At 42.7% G+C, this 16,956-nt stretch overlaps 1 protein-coding gene across 1 annotated transcript; it reads right to left on the bottom strand.

Annotated features, from left to right (window-relative positions):
• Nucleotides 1-997: 997 nt before the first annotated feature.
• M-SAA3.2 (mammary serum amyloid A3.2) lies at nucleotides 998-4,978 on the bottom strand. The gene is given in 4 exon segments (NM_001242573.1): nucleotides 998-1,281; nucleotides 1,671-1,809; nucleotides 4,278-4,369; nucleotides 4,930-4,978. Coding segments are annotated over 3 exon segments (396 nt in total). The 5' UTR covers nucleotide 4,369; nucleotides 4,930-4,978; the 3' UTR covers nucleotides 998-1,115.
• Nucleotides 4,979-16,956: the final 11,978 nt, after the last annotated feature.

Below are 16,956 nucleotides of genomic sequence, written 5' to 3'. Positions count from 1 at the left end.
GACAGGGAAACTTGGCATGCTGCAGTCCATGGGGTCCCTAAGAGTCAACATGACTGAGTGACTGAACAACAGCAACAACAGATGGAATATGGAACATGAAGATTACTGAATCCATTATGACTTTATTCATGATACACCCTTTTATTTTCCATTATGAATTTCTGCTTGTGGTTCTGATACATTTATCAATTTTTATTTTATCATAATCTCTATAATTCATGTGCATTATTTATGTGTATGTATGCGTTTACATATTCAGCATTGTTATGATTCACAGAGTCACTCATAATTCCTGTGCTCTAACAGACCCAACTCCCTTCCATAAGAGACACTGTTTTCCTCAATAAAAAGTAACTGCTGCTGGCTTCCCTGGGTTGAGAAAGGACCAGGAGGGGAAAACGACTTCCTCTCGAGGACATGAATCATATCCAAGGCAAACAAAGGCGCCTGGCTCTGAATTTTCATGTTGCCATTATTCCTCCACTCCTTGACATGTTTGTTTCTGGGAACTTGTATAAGGCAAGGAAAAGAGAGGGAAGGGAACAGCACTGGAGGCAGTTCCGGATGCACAGACAGAAACTGGCTCATAGTTGTACTTGTAGGTGCTGCTGAGAAATGAACAGGAGATCCAGGTGGCAGTTTCTGGAGCAGGATTCCACCATCCAGTCCTCCTGTGTCCATGCCCCACACAGAGAGCACAGAGGACAGGCTAGGGGACTAGACCTGGGGACAGAGAAGGGGACAGGACACAACGGCAGGGAGTGAGAAGGCCTGACAGTGAAGGGCCTGGAAATGGCCCCCGTGTCACCAGAGGGGTCTGGGGAGGGGGCGGGTCTGATTAGGGAAGGCTGCAGAGGGCGTCTGTCCTGAATGATGCTGAGATTGTGTGCCAGAACCAAACACACAGGCACAGGCTCAGCCTTCACGTCGGTGTCCGGCCATCAGTCCTGGAACTAACAGGCTGTCCTTATACCAAGAATGACACACAGTCTCAGTATTCCATCTCTTAAGCATTTATTAGATCTGCTTCCTTCTGAGGACAGAGAACTCTCTAGGTCAGTGTCCCTGTCCTTGGGGACTCACAGCCCCATCTCCTGAGCAGAGAGAGAGGCAGCTCAGTACTTGTTAGGCAGGCCAGCAGGTCTGAAGTGGTTGGGGTCTTTGCCACTCCGGCCCCATTCGTTGGCAGCCTGGTCGGCCTTCGAATCCTCCCGTACCTGGTCCCTGGTCATACCCTTAAACAGAGGGTCTGTGATTCCCTGAATAGTCTCTCTGGCGTTACTGGAAAGGAAGAGGGCAGGGAGGGGATTAATCCAGGACTATGAGCCACAGCCCCACCCTCCCCATCTCTCCTCTTTCCAAGGGATCAATGACTCTGAGAGGAGCCAAGGAAAGAGGGGCTACAACCCTGAGGCTCCTCAGGCTCAGCCCACCTCAGCCCTGTGCTGGGTGAACAGCACCCATAGAGGGAGGGTGGAGAGTCGCCTGTCCCACCAAGTTGCTCTGCTCTTCAGCCCCTCAGACCTCACAGTGGGCACAGAGCAGGAAGGTGGGTAAGAGGAGGAGGGCACACAGACTACAGGAAAGGTCTCCAAGGCTTGGCCCTTCCAGGTTGTCCTAGGCAGCCAAGCTCTGCTCACCCATCCCTGCATCCCCAGGGACCCTGGTACCTTATCACTTTAGCAGCCCAGGCGCCCCCCGGTCCCCTTTGGGCAGCGTCATAGTTTCCGCGGGCATGGAAGTATTTGTCTGCACCCTTGTAGTTGGCTTCTTTCATGTCTTGGTAAGCTCTCCACATGTCTTTAGCCCCTGGGAGGAAAACAAAATGATGACATGAATCTGATCGTGTTTGGTGAAAGAGAAATAAATAATTTCCTCCAACTGATTCTAGGTTTCAGCCTTCGACCAAGCCCTTGGAGATTATTTTATTGGCTTGAAATGAATACTTCTTTGCTTCTCACTTACTTCCCTGATCTGAAGTTGACAGTATCACACTTGGTGCAAGGTTTATTCTGTTTGATTTCATTCTAAGTCTGTTGGAACTTTGTTTCTGGAGGTGTGTGATGTCTGTGAAGAACAGGTCAATGCTCTTTCTTTAAGGGATATTTGTTTATACAATGAACCTCCACCTGGAAAGATGCAGGAGAGGCTCTGACCAGAGCTTGAGAAGAAGGACGATACTGAGAAAGGCTGTGGATATAGGATACTCCCAGCTGGTCAAGGGGAGAAATCCAGCCCTGGGGACTAACTCGGGCCTGAGTACATCTGAATACTCAGGGCATGTTTGCACATGGGCACCCGTCAGAATTAAATCAGCAGGTGATAAAGGTGAGCTCCCTAAGAGGGCTTTGAAGAAACAGGGTAATCAGATGCAGAAAAAGGGCAACTGACCCACCAGCTCTAAAGTTCAGTGTCCTCTCCAGTAAAATGGAGGAGTAATGCCTCCGTCAGGGTGGTTATGTAGAAGAACTGAGGAAATACAGGTTGGGTTTATAGAACATTGTCGGTGCTCACTATACTATCACCTCTCTGGTCCTCAGAAAAGTAAGGCAAAAAATAAATAAATGAAGGAACTAAAGTAGGATGAAGATCAGGGAGGATGGGCAGAAAACCCAACCTAGATAGAATAAAATGACAAAGGTTTAAAAGATTAGCTCATTAGGGAAAAGAGGAAAATATAACATGGATTATAATCATAGTTCATGTAATATCTCTGTGAGATAACTTATCTTTATTTTAGGTATTAGTTATTTCAGGTGTTCAGAAAAATCGTTTTGTTGAAAAAGTGAAGTCGCTCAGTCGTGTCTGATTCTTTGCGACCCCATGGACTGTAGCCCACCAGGCTCCTCAATCCATGGGATTTTCCAGGTAAAAGTACTGGAATGAGTTGCCATTTCCTTCTCCAGGAGATCTTCCCGACCCAGGGATCGAACTTGGGTCTCCCAGATTGTAGGCAGACGCTTTACCGTCTGAGCAACAAGGGAAGGTTGTAGTTTTGTTGAAGAGTATATTTTTACTATAGCTATTCACCCTGAATTACAGATTTAAATAGTTCCCTGGAGTCTAGAGTTGCTCAATAAGTGCTTCCAAATGCACGACATATTTGTCCCTTGGGTGCAAAACAAGGTAGTGTTGTCTGTATGTGCACAAAATCAAGTGGGGTGCTCAATAATGGACAGATTTGCAGAGAGCCCCAGGGACTGTGGTTCAGGGAAGGGACCATGTATGGATCCAGGCACCTGCATTCCACAAAGCCCCCCACCCCAGACCACGGGTGATTCTCATGCAAGTCATCCTTGAACAACACTGACTTAAGAGACGAAAAGATACTTTTATCTGGGCCTGTGTGAATTCAGATGGAATTAAGAACAAACTCTTAAAACAATTATTCAGCAATTATCACAGAAAAATAATAACACCAAATAGTTTTGGGAAATAAATTATGGCCAGTTTGCTCTGGCTAGTGAGGTCTATGTCTCCTGCTATAGGATTCTCGCCAGGTCTCAGCCTCAGCAGAACCATCATCAAGGAAACTCATGCTGCCATTTACTGTGGGGAGGGGAGCTCTATCGGGTTTCCTTCCAAAGGCAGCAACCCCCACTCTCTCCCATCTGCTCAGATAAAGAGCAGGACACGTGTTTACAGACCCCTCACCCTCCACGTGTACTCTTGTCTGGGAGGCAGTAGAAGGGCCAAAGTTAACAGCAAGGTCTCAGGATGCTGGGTTCAATCCTGCTCTGCTGGAGGATGTTGGACCCTATCTTAATCTCTTGGGGCAGCAGGTTCTCTGATAAGGGGTAATGGTCCCTACATTGCAGGACTCAAGGATTAAACCCTGAGGGGGAAAACGAGTCGATTCCTGCACATAAAGCTCTTAGACAGTCCTGAGCAGCTACTAAAAAATCAGGTATTTTCGTTATAAGTATTCAGTGGTTGCACCCACTTCTTTGCTATAGAAGACTTGGAAATGAGCCATCTCTAGTTGCCCACGAGGGGACAGCAGAGCCTTACTGGTATTTTGGGAACATGCACCCCGCCCCCCAGATGTCTTCGTCACTCCAGCTGAAAGTACAGACTCAAACTTTATATGACCTTGAGCTTGGGGATGCCCAAAAAGAGTGCAAAGCTGGCCAGGAAAGCTTCGGGAAGAGCTACCATGAAACCTAAGCTCCTTTTCGGCCCACCTGTGGCCTTTGCCCTGTGGGGATGTGTCCTCTGCTCAGGTCAATCCTGGGGAAGCAGACACAGCCTCCCCTGGCCCATCCTTTGGTCCTTACCTTGACCAGCTTCCTTGAGGAATGTCCCCCATCCCTGGCTGCTGACGCCCAGGATCAGGAAGCAGAAAATGATGCCCGTGGAAAGGTTCATCCTGCAACAGAGAGATGAGTGGACTCAACCAAGAATGACAGGTCTTGGGGCTGAGTTGTAATGTGGATACACTATTACATTCCAAACATAAATCCCTCTGAATTTTATCTTGATAGATAGATGGATGATAGGTTGTAACACAGAGGATCCAGCTCTCATTTCCATATGAAATCTTGGAATCCCAATGATTTCCTGTGTGAAGGATTGCAACAGGCTTTTAGCATAAACCACTTTCCAGTCCAGTCATCCTCTATCAGCCCTGAGACCCAGCTGCACTGCAAGTTTCCCAAAGGCAAGAGGAGTCTGTTCATGCTGCCTCTCTGTGATACGAGATGAGGTGAACAAGGCACAGCTGTCTGTGGCCTGCGTGCTCACCCCATCGCTGCCTGCACAGAAGACGCAGACAAGGCGAGCCCTACTCCCTGAAGTGCTCAATCTGGTGGATTCTAATGGTCAGAACAGTAGATTCAGGAAGGAAGCAGAGTTGGGCTGCAGCACAAGAATGCTGCTGAAGAGAGAGTCTCCGAAGAGGAAAAGTGTTGGAGAGTTCTAGCACCTCACCTGTGGCCGTGCCCTCCTGCTGAAGCTCCTGGTGAAGCTGAGCTGCCTGTACTGCCTGCCTGGGAGACGGGGCCGGTGCTTTATATACTCTCACTCGGCCAGTGGAGCAAATGAGAAATGGGGTGGAAGCCAAAAAAAAAAAAAGAAATAAGGAAAGAAATTTTGGAAAATCCCTCCTGACCAGAACACAGTATCCAAAACTTCCGGGAGCCAGCATGGGAGTTCCCACCCATGACAAAGGTCATGCGGAGAGGCCTGATATGCAAAGGCGAGTCAGGACCTGAGGGCCCCCCACCCCGGATCTGCCTGAGCATCTACCCCAAAACCAGAATCTGTCTGTTTTACTATTTTACGACTTTCACCAACTCCTCTGACATCAACGGGGGGCTATTCCCCAATCACCTTTCTCTGAAGGAAATCAGCTTAGAGCTCTAGTTAATTAGCCTCCTGGGCATAATAGGAATGTTTCAATCCAAACCCCCCAGATGGCTCTCTAACTTGCCTGACAGGTTTCCCTGGACTCCTACAGCTACGCATATGATTGTTTATAGCCTCCCAACCACGAGAGGCACAGGAAGCTTAAGATATTCAAATAGTATAGAGCCTTTCGGAGAGTTAGAAATTGTTAGAATAGAACTAGTAGAAGATTTCATTGTTGAGCCAATGCTTGCTGCCAAGTTTCCACATCCCCTGTATTGTATCCTTGGAAGTGTATTAATTAATATAGTTGGTATATAGAAAAAATAAGTAGTGGCCTTGGTGCTAACAACTTTAGACCCCTTAAGGTAATAAATTCTTTCCTTGTTGTAAACCCATTGCTCCTCTGCCCTATAGGAATGCAACTTTATCTAACACCTTCAGAGGATGGCGCCAAAATTAAAATAATTACTCTTAGAGAAAATAAGTCTTATGGTTGACAAACCTTTATCAGAGTCATAAAATGTTAACAGGCCTTCTGGCCAGAAGATGATATAAATTACCTAAACCATTTGTATATGAAAAGTTTGCAGAAAAGAAAGCCTGGTCTCAATAAAGATCAAAGACTGCTGACTTTGTGTGATTTTACACCCCCTATTATCCTCTATGCACAACTTAAGGTATATAAGCTCCCTTTGAAAATAAAGCTACAGGCCTTGCTCACCGAAGCTTGGTCTCCCCATGTTGTTCTTTCTCTTTCCTTTTCCTTTTCAGGCTGATTCCCTGGAGCACAGGGGCCCTCTGTGTTCACTTTCCTGCCTGGGCTTCTAAGACCCACTCGAGAAGATGCCTAAGGTCGGGCACCTTCAGCTATTCGAGAGGGTGCCTGTGGCCTACGTGAACATAGCGAGTCCCATGCTGGGGCTTTATTGGCTTTCTGCATAAACCAAGGAATATCAGTCTCTTTTCTCTCCTCTATTTTCTTAACTGCAAAATTCTTTCCTTATCTCTTTCTCTATTTCTCTCAGTCGCCAACGCCATCCTCCCGAGGGAATCCCTGTATCCAACCGGGGCTGGACCCCGGTACAAAACAACAGTGTTATTCTTCACTCACATCGAATTTTCCTAGATTGTGCAATTTGCAGTTCAGAATGTAGCATGTTGGACCTTTTCTTTCCATTTCAAGTCTCACTCCAGTGGCAAACGTGTTTTCATCCCCCACAGTAGTGTATTGACATTTGCTGTGAAGCGTGTGTATGCTTAGGTACTCAGTTGTATCCCACTCTTTGGGACCCCGTGGACTGTAACCCATCAGGCCCCTCTCTCCATGACACTCTCCAGGCAAGAATACTGGAGTGGGTAGTCATTGCCTTCTCCAGGGGAGCTTCCTGACGCAGGGATCGAAACAACCCGGATCTCTTGTACTGCCAGTGGATTCTTTACCATTTGAGTCACCTAGGAATTCCAAAGATTAACATTAGAAAAAGAGAGTTGAGTAAAGAATATGAGCATACAGGGCAAATGGAACAGCAGAATGGGTCCATTACAAGGAACAGCTCAGGATGAAGCTGGGAACCTCAGGCTACAGCAGCAGGAAAGGAAGGAGACAGAAACTCAGGAAAATCAAACTTCCAGCACCCACATGGGGTGGATTCAGCACTGGAAAAGGGAGTCTTCCAGCTTCAAGTGTATTCATGATCAGATGCTGTTGATGGTCATAACAGTAGGTCTTATTGAGAGGTCATTATAATCCCAAGAAGGATGAACTATAGTGTAGAAATCTGCTGTGATCCTATATAGAAATGACACCATAAAAATGAACAGGAAAATTGAGATGTCTGTTAAATTATCAGGATAGAAGGTTCAGGAAGGATGCAGAGAAAGCTGATTTATCACAAGAATGCTGGAGTGTATGATGTCAGAAAATAGCTGTATCCATCAGAAAAGCAGGACTGAGCTTTATTCTGTGAGTTCAGGAAGATAATCTTGGGAGAAGATTTCATGCAGGTGCTCTCTCGGGGATGGCATCTCTGATGAACTCCATGCCCCATCTCTGCCTCTTCATTCTAAAGGGAAATTTCAAAAGTCACCGGATTTCCCAGAGGAGGAGAGATGATGCATGTGTAATATGTCAGAGATGGTGGGGACCTAAAGGACATGGAACTGCTCTTCCTGATGGTGGGGCCTAGGTTGGAAGCCTGAGGATGACAGGAGGGCAATAAGGCCCAGCCCAGGAGCACCACCTCAGGATTCTTGCCTGGAGTGTTAACAGGACAGCAGGAATGTGAGCAGTGTATCGGAGACACAGGGAAGTGATCTCCAAGACAGTTGCAAGCAAATCATGGAAACTTGCGAACTGAGACGAGGGGAGATGGTAAATTAGAGTCTTGAAGGATCTGGGACTTGTGCTCCAAGTAGTAATCCTGAGAAGAAGGAGGGCAAAGCATTTCCAATTTGTTAAAAACTCTGGGAAATATGAGCAGGACGTTAGAAAGAAGAGCACTGGCCCAGGCGGAAGCACACCAGGTGAGGATGACACTGTGGTCTGGAAACCATGGTCTTAGATGTGTTGTTGGTGTTTAGTCACCAAGTTCGTGTTTGACTCTTTAGTGACTCCATGGGCTGTAGCCCCTCAGGCTCCTCTGTCTGTGGGATTTTCCAGGGAAGAGTACTGGAGCACGTGGAGATTTCCTTCTCCAGGGGATCTTCCTGACCCGGGGATCGAACCCACGTCTCCTGCATTGCAGGTGGATTCTCTACCAATAGGCCACATGAGAAGCCCTGTCTTAGAGTAGAACCTCTCAGAAATAGGATGATGCCTCTTTCTGGATCTGGGACATATTTTATTTCCTGTAGGTGTAATGAGATGAACATGTAGGGCGGAAAACTGTCTAAAGGATTGCTCTGTTTGCTTTTTATCCAAGGCAAAGCTAAGCAATATTTAAATATTCACAACAGAACTTACACTTCTTGGGAAAGTTGGGTTCACTGTGGTTCGGGTAGTCTAGGTCCCTGAGCTGGCTTAGCTGACTTGGTCCCAGGAGTAGACATGGTGGGGAGAGGGGATGCTGTCAACCATCTATAGTCATCAGCCCTGGACATGCCCTGGGGCAACTCCACAGAGACGGGCTATGATGTCCACATCTCTTCTTCTACCTTCCTCGGGGCAGAAATCATGGGCCAGTGATCACATTCTTTTGCAACTCTGACTCTGTTTGGAGCCATTCCATACTGGAATTCCACTTCCCACTCTGTGGCATCATTCCAGTCATTCATTATTTGATAAAATCATTAGAGACAAAGCAAACAATTTCTAGACACCAAGTCAGGCATTGCAAGTTCTCTTCCTTGTTACTGAAGGCACTCAGTCTTACTGGAAGGAACACCCAGTTTTGCAGGGCCATGCTTAGAACAATAGACAACAGGGGCGGTCAGCTCTTTTCACTTGTTTGTCCCGCAAAAGAAAACCATCCTGTCATGGTGATTTCAGAATCCCCAGGCCTTAAGGGATTTCCCAGGAGTCTCCATGTGAAGCTGTGTCCTGGTTTGCAAGATGATCTCTGTTAGTGTCTGTTGTCTCCGATTAATAGTTAATAGTGAGTGACAATTGGCAAATTGTTTTATTTTTGAAAGAGACCTGGTTTATATAATAAATTAGAAGGTACCCCTCCCCTAATAGTCATGTGTGATAAAACTACTGAGAGGTTTAAGAGACCTTCATTTTCTGTTATAATTAAGAGATGAGAAGAACACCAAAGATTTGCAACAAAAAAACAAACGCCCACAGGATCGTGAATAACACTTGTGGCCTAGGTCCCAAAGTTTATGATATAGAAAAAACACCTATATTTGTTGCAGCTGCAGAAGAGAGGATAGTCTCTCCTCACACTGGAAGCTGGGAGGACATGTAGCTAGCTACTCTAAAGCCAAACCCTGGAATTCTACTAGATAGCATCCAGAGAGAGAGAGATAGACAGGCCTGTGAAGTTCAGTTTACCAAAAGGAAAAGAAACACAGCTTTAGCACCAGAAAGGCTGGCTTCCCTCCTCTTCATCCTACAGTACACCAAGGAGATTAAAAGAAAATAGCACTGAATAAATTATTAATGCCCTGCACATTGTAGAGTATGTAGCTTCTTTTTTTTTTTTTTTCCTCAAAAAAAGAAAAGACACGTGAGGGTTGGAATTGACACATCAGAAAAGGAAACATACTGCACAGCTGCTCTGAGCTTCCTGAGGATCTCTGTTTATCTGGTAGAGGACAGCAGCCCCCTGATTCTGAGGTCACCTGCTAGGAGGCAGTCAACTCTGCTCTGGGGGGCTCCTCACTCTGCCCCTGGTCCAACAGTGTAGGAAAACAGCCTCCACTGACTGCTGGTGTCATAAGGAAAGACTGACTTCCTAGAATCGCACGCAAATCTGATGCCAGTCACTCCAAATCTGAAAACAACCATCTAAGAGACCAGATCCACCACGTTTCTCCTCTCAGAAAACTTCTGGCAACTCACACGGAGGACAACACCCACAGTTCATGCGTGTACACCCAGTGATTTTTGGCAGAAGCCACAACAGTCAACACCAACAACAGCTACACACAGCACAACATGAAACTCTTTGCAATGACTCTAGTATCTCTCAACATAAAAGGTCTTCAGCAGCATTATTCTGAGCTGGTTAAAACCAGTTCACAGAGGTAGACTCTCCACACAGACCCAAGTGAGTGAGATTTATCTGAATTCCTCTTTCCTGGTTCAAAGTTAAACTTAATATGGAGCTCAGATCTCCATTTAATCAACTCCTGGTGGCACATAAAGCCTCAAACTTTTTAAGTAAGCACCTTTTTGTTGTTGTTGTTGTTGTTGTAAAGAACATAGATGTCTTTAGGAAGTTAGTTAAGTATTAAATAAGCAAAAGTGGCTATCACATGTCTCTTCTTCCCAGTGTCCCCTACTAAGGCCAGTGGTTTTCCAGGAAAGTCTGCTAAAATCTCAGGGGACAGTTAATAGTATGTTACATAGGATGATGTAGGAAACTAATCAAGAGTAGAAATGTACAGCTCATTTTAAAGAAGTAGAGTAACTTGACTCTAAAGTAAGAGATGGGCAATACAAGAAAACAATAGTTCCATTTCACCTCTAAAGGTGCAAACAATTCAAACAGATTATAGTGTTACCAAACCAAATATGAGCATTAAAAATCCCTCATAACCAAGTGAGGTTTCCTCTTGGAATGCAAGAATTGGTCAACATTATGACTACAATTAATGTAATTCATCACATTATCAGCTAAAGGAGAAAAATATTATCTTGATTGATCAAAAAAAGGAGGGTTTGATAAAGCTGAAGTTATGTTTCTTTTAAAAACATCCTTTAAGGATCATAAGAGACTACTATCAGCAATTATTTCAAAAGCAGAGACATTACTTTGCCAACAAAGGTTCATCTAGTCAAGGCTATGGTTTTTCCAGTGGTCATGTATGGATGTGAGAGTTGGACTGTAAAGAAGGCTGAGCGCTGAAGAATTGATGCTTTTAAACTGTGGTGTTGGAGAAGACTCTTGAGAGTCCCTTGGACTGCAAGGAGATCCAACCAGTCCATTCTGAAGATCAGCCCTGGGATTTCTTTAGAAGGAATGATGCTAAAGCTGAAACTCCAGTACTTTGGCCACCTCATGCGAAGAGTTGACTCACTGAAAAGACTCTGATGCTGGGAGGGATTGGAAGCAAGAGGAGAAGGGGACGACAGAGGATGAGATGGCTGGATGGCATCACTGACTCGATAGATGTGAGTCTCAGTGAACTCCGGGAGTTGGTGATGGACAGGGAGGCCTGGCATGCTGCGATTCATGGGGTCGCAAAGAGTCAAACATGACTGAGTGACTGATCTGATCTGATCAGCAATTATATGCCAATAAAATGGACAACTGGGAAGAAATGGACAAATTCTTAGAAAAGTACAACTTTCCAAAACTGAACCAGGAAGAAATAGAAAATCTTAACAGACCCATCAAAAGGAAGGAAATTGAAAGAGTAATCAGAAATCTTCCAGCAAACAAAAGCCCAGGTCCAGACGGCTTCACAGCTGATTTCTACCAAAAATTTAGAGACGACCTAACACCTATCCTACTCAAACTTGTCCAGAAAATTGCAGAGGAAGGTAAACTTCCAAACTCATCCTATGAGGCCACCATCACCCTAATACCAAAACCTGGCAAAGATGCCACAAAAAAAGAAAACTACAGGCCAATATCACTGATGAACATAGATGCAAAAATCCTTAACAAAATTCTAGCAATCAGAATCCAACAACACATTAAAAAGATCATACATCATGACCAAGTGGGCTTTATCCCAGGGATGCAAGGATTCTTCAATATCCACAAATCAATCAATGTAATACACCACATTAACAAGTTGAAAAATAAAAACCATATGATTATCTCAATAGATGCAGAGAAAGCCTTTGACAAAATTCAACATCCATTTATGATAAGAAGTCTCCAGAAAGCAGGAATAGAAGGAACATACCTCAACATAATAAGAGCTATATATGACAAACCCACAGCAAACATTATCCTCAATGGTGAAAAATTGAAAGCGTTTTCCCTAAAGTCAGGAACAAGACAAGGGTGCCCACTTTCACCACTACTATTCAAGTTTTGGCCACAGCAATCAGAGCAGAAAAAGAAATAAAAGGAATCCAAATTGGAAAAGAAAAAGTAAAACTAAAACCCTAAGACGCCACCAGAAAATTACTAGAGCTAATCAATGAATATAGTAAAGTTGCAGGACATAAAATCAATACACAGAAATCCCTTGCATTCCTATACACTAATAATGAGAAAATAGAAAGAGAAATTAAGGAAACAATTCCATTCACCATTGCAACTAAAAGAATAAAATACCTAGGAATACATCTACCTAAAGAAACAAAAGACTTGTATATAGAAAACTATAAAACACTGGTAAAAGAAATCAAAGAGGACACTAATAGATAAAGAAATATACCGTGTTCATGGATCAGAAAATCAATATAGTGAAAATGAGTATACTACCCAAAGCAACCTATACATTCAATGCAATGCCTATCAAGCTACCAATGGTATTTTTCACAGAGCTAGAACAAATAATTTCACAATTTGTATGGAAATACAAAAAACCTCATATAGCCAAAGCTATCTTGAGAAAGAAGAATGGAACTGGAAGAATCAACCTGCCTGACTTCAGGCTCTACTACAAAACCACAGTCATCAAGACAGTATGGCAACGGCACAAAGACAGAAATATAGATCAACAGAACAAAACAGAAAGCCCAGAGATTAATCCACGCATATATGGACACCTTATCTTTGACAAAGGAGGCAAGAATATACAATGGAGAAAAGAAATCTCTTTAACAAGTGGTGCTGGGAAAACTGGTCAACCACTTGTAAAAGAATGAAACTAGAACACTTTCTAACACCATACACAAAAATAAACTCAGAATGGATTAAAGATCTAAATGTAAGACCAGAAACTATAAAACTCCTAGAGGAGAACATAGGCAAAACGCTCTCTGACATAAATCACAGCAGGATCCTCTATGATCCACCTCCCAGAATATTGGAAATAAAAGCAAAAATAAACAAATGGGACCTAATTAAAATTAAAAGCTTCTGCAAACAAAGGAAACTATAAGCAAGGTGAAAAGGCAGTCTTCAGAATGGGAGAAAATAATAGCAAATGAAGCAACTGACAAAGAATTAATCTCAAAAATATACAAGCAACTCCTACAGCTCAATTCCAGAAAAATAAACGACCCAATCAAAAAATGGGCCAAAGAACTAAACAGACATTTCTCCAAAGAAGACATACAGATGGCTAACAAACACATAAAAAGATGCTCAACATCACTCATTATCAGAGAAATGCATATCAGAGAAATGGTACCACAATAAGGTACCATTTCACGCCAGTCAGAATAGCTGCTATCCAAAAGTCTACAAGCAATAAATGCTGGAGAGGGTGTGGAGAAAAGGGAACCCTCTTACACTGTTGGTGGGAATGCAAACAAGTACAGCCACTATTGAGAACAGTGTGGAGATTCCTTGAAAAACTGGAAATAGAACTGCCATATGACCCAGCAATCCCACTGCTGGGCATACACACTGAGGAAACCAGAATTGAAAGAGACACGTGTACCCCAATGTTCATTGCAGCACTGTTTATAATAGCCAGATCATGGAAGCAACCTAGATGTCCATCAGCAGGCGAATGGATAAGAAAGCTGTGGTACATATACACAATGGAGTATTACTCGGCCATTAAAAAGAAGACATTTGAATCAGTTCTAATGAGGTGGATGGAACTGGTACCTATTATACAGAGTGAAGTAAGCCAGAAAGAAAAACACCAATACAGTATACTAATGCATATACATGGAATTTAGAAAGATGGTAACAATAACCCTGTATGTCAGACAGCAAAAGAGACACAGATGTATAGAACAGTCTTTTGGACTCTGTGGGAGAGGGAGAGGGTGGGATGATTTGGGAGAATGGCATTGAAACATGTATAACATCATATGTGAAACAAATCACCAGTCCAGGTTCGATGCATGATACAGGATGCTCAGGGCTGGTGCACAGGATGACCCAGAGGGATGATATGGGGAAGGAGATTGGAGGAGGGTTCAGGATGGGGAACACGTGTACATCTGTGGTGGATTCGTGTTGATGTGTGGCAAAACCAATACAATGTTGTAAAGTAATTAGCCTCCAATTAAAATAAATAAATTTATATTAAAAAAATAAAAAATCCTTTAAGGTAGAGTCACAGATGTAGGGAAAAAACCTTGTAGTAATCAGGGGATAAAGCAGGGGGTGAGGAGGAATAAATTGGGAGACTTAGATTGACAAACACATAATAGTATATATAAAATAGATACATAAGGACCTACCGCATAGCAGAGGGAACTCTTCTTAATACTCTGCAATGACCTATATGGGGAAAGAATGTAAAAAATAGTGGATATATATCTAATTGACATACTTTGCTGTATACAGAAACTAACATAACATAATAAATCAACAATAAGAATTTTTTAAAAGAGAGAGAAAAATCCTTTAGAAAATTACATTTTAAAGGAAACCGTCTTAATTTTATAAAATTAAGATGAAATAAAATTAAATTAATTTCATAACATAAAAGATTTTAAAATGGAAAAACGTTTAGCCCATCATTTGAAGAATCAGGAATGAGCAAAGAATGCCCATTGTCACCACTATTGTCTAACACAGTTCTGGAAGCCCTGGCCAAGGCACAGAAAATAAAAAGAAAGAAGAGATACAAGGATTGGAAAGGCAGAGATAAAAATGTCATCATTTCCATTACTATAATCATCAAGGCCTGAACCTCAAAATCAACAAACTACTCTAATTAATATGTAAATTTAATGAGATGGCCCACACTTGATCCAAAAACCAACAGGTTTTCCATAGTAGAAATACCCAAATAGGAAACATGACGAAAACAATAAACTATTCATAGTAACAGCAAAACTATAAAATTCCTAGCAATTACTTTCATCAGTAATTCACAGAACTGCAATGAAGAAGGTGTCAAACCGCTAACAAACACCTTAAAAGATGATTCAAACATGGAGAGAAGTTTCTAGCTCACTGATGGGATAACTTAACATTAAGGATGTTAATTCGACCCCAGATTAATCCACACATGTAATACTGAAAATTTCAGTTGAATTTTTCTGGAACAGAAGATGATTACTCTAAAATTCATATACAGAAATAAAAGTCAATGCATTAAAAGTCAGCCTCAAAAAAGGAAGATATTAAGAAGAGGAACTTACCATACCAGGTGTTAAGATAAACAGCAAAATACAGTAATAAAAATAGTATTTGCTCAATTAAAGACACATTGACCAATGGGACAGAATAGAGAGTGAGAGCTAGGGCCACATGTATAATATATGTTCAAGAAGACATCACAAATCATTGAAGATAGGATGGTTTGATAGTTTTGCAAAGAGAAAAATAAAGCTGGGCCCTTACCTAATAGGGCTTCCCTGGTGGCTCAGAAGTAAAGAATCTGCCTGCAATGCAGGAAACCCAGGTTTGATCCCTGGGTTGGGAAGATCCCCAGGAGAATGGAATGGCAACCCACTCCAGTATTCTTGCCTAGAAAATTAGGCCCTTGCCTAGTACACATACATAAGTTGACTTCAGAAGTGTTAAATATGTAAATATAAGATAAACTGTAAAGTTAATAAAAAATAATATCAAAGAATATATTTGTGATCTAGAGATGGTGTATGCTATGCTATGCTAAGTCACTTCAGTCGTGTCCGACTCTGTGCGACCCCATAGACAGCAGCCCACCGGGCTTCCCTGTCCCTGGGATTCTCCAGGCAAGAACACTGGAGTGGGTTGCCATTTCCTTCTCCAAGGCATGAAAGTGAAAAGAGAAAATGAAGTCGCTCAGTCGTGTCCGACTCTTAGCAACCCCATGGACTGCAGCCTACCAGGCTCCTCTGTCCATGGGATTTTCCAGGCAAGAGTACTGGAGTGGGGTGCCATTGCCTTCTCCGAGAGATGGTGTAGAAATTCTCAAATTTCAAAGGCACAAACCCCAAATCAGGAAGGGGTGAATTTGATTACCTCAAAAATAAGAACATAATTGTAGATAGAGAATGGGAAAAGATGATATTTAAAATATGGCAAGGGATTAATATTTCAAAAATACAAGGAATTTCTATAAGTCAGTAAGGAAAAGATGGCAGCCCCAATAGAAAAATGGGTGAAGTGTTAGAAAAAAAATAGTTTACAGACAACACGCAATAAGAAATAAGCTCAGAAAGAGATGCACAAGTCATTAATAACCAGAAAAGTAAACTGACAAGCAGTCATGTTTTAAGTGTCAGATCAATACAAATGATACCTGCGCCATGCCATGTGTATCACAGGAGGGACAGAGCTGGCGTGCATAGGCTTAGTTTCACAGTGAAGTGTCACTCTGCTGTCCAGGGGGGCAGCCCAGCTCACAGATCCTACAGCAATGGGGAGGATTTCTATGGCTCTGTGCTCTTGCCTTGGCATGAACGAGCTATCTGCTTTTCCAGTCTAACAGCTTCCATCAGAAAAGAATTTTGCTTCAAAGACATAAATTAATATCTACATTATAAATAAAATATTAGAGGGTTGCTGTCACGGGACATAGTGACTATCTCTGATGTCTCTTTTGTTGTCATTAAACAAAACAAAACTCCTTTGTTAGAAATAAGCTTTGTCAATACAGGTTTTGTTCTTCCATTTGCTGTTCTTGCAGTTGCAGAAGAGATGGAACATTTTCTATTTCTTATCTTGGGGAAAATTCTTTCTCCAGAGATTAGTAGGGCCTGTAGTTTCCTAGGCCAACTGCTAAAACTACAGTGTTTAACCCTAAAAGAGGTACAGTCCTGAGAGAAAAAGAAATCATAGGGAAAACAAAAAGTCACAGTAGGATTATTAACAGATAGAATATGGAACATGAAATTACTGACGTCCTTTCCCTATTATTTTCCATCATGAATTTTTACTTGTGACTCTGACACATTTGTCAATTTTTATCTTATCATAA

The sequence above is a fragment of the Bos taurus genome, chromosome 29, assembly GCF_002263795.3.
Source record: "Bos taurus isolate L1 Dominette 01449 registration number 42190680 breed Hereford chromosome 29, ARS-UCD2.0, whole genome shotgun sequence".
Classification (NCBI taxonomy): Eukaryota; Metazoa; Chordata; class Mammalia; order Artiodactyla; family Bovidae; genus Bos; species Bos taurus.
Note: the sequence above shows the minus strand (reverse complement) of the source record. Positions and strands in the feature narration are given on the sequence as shown.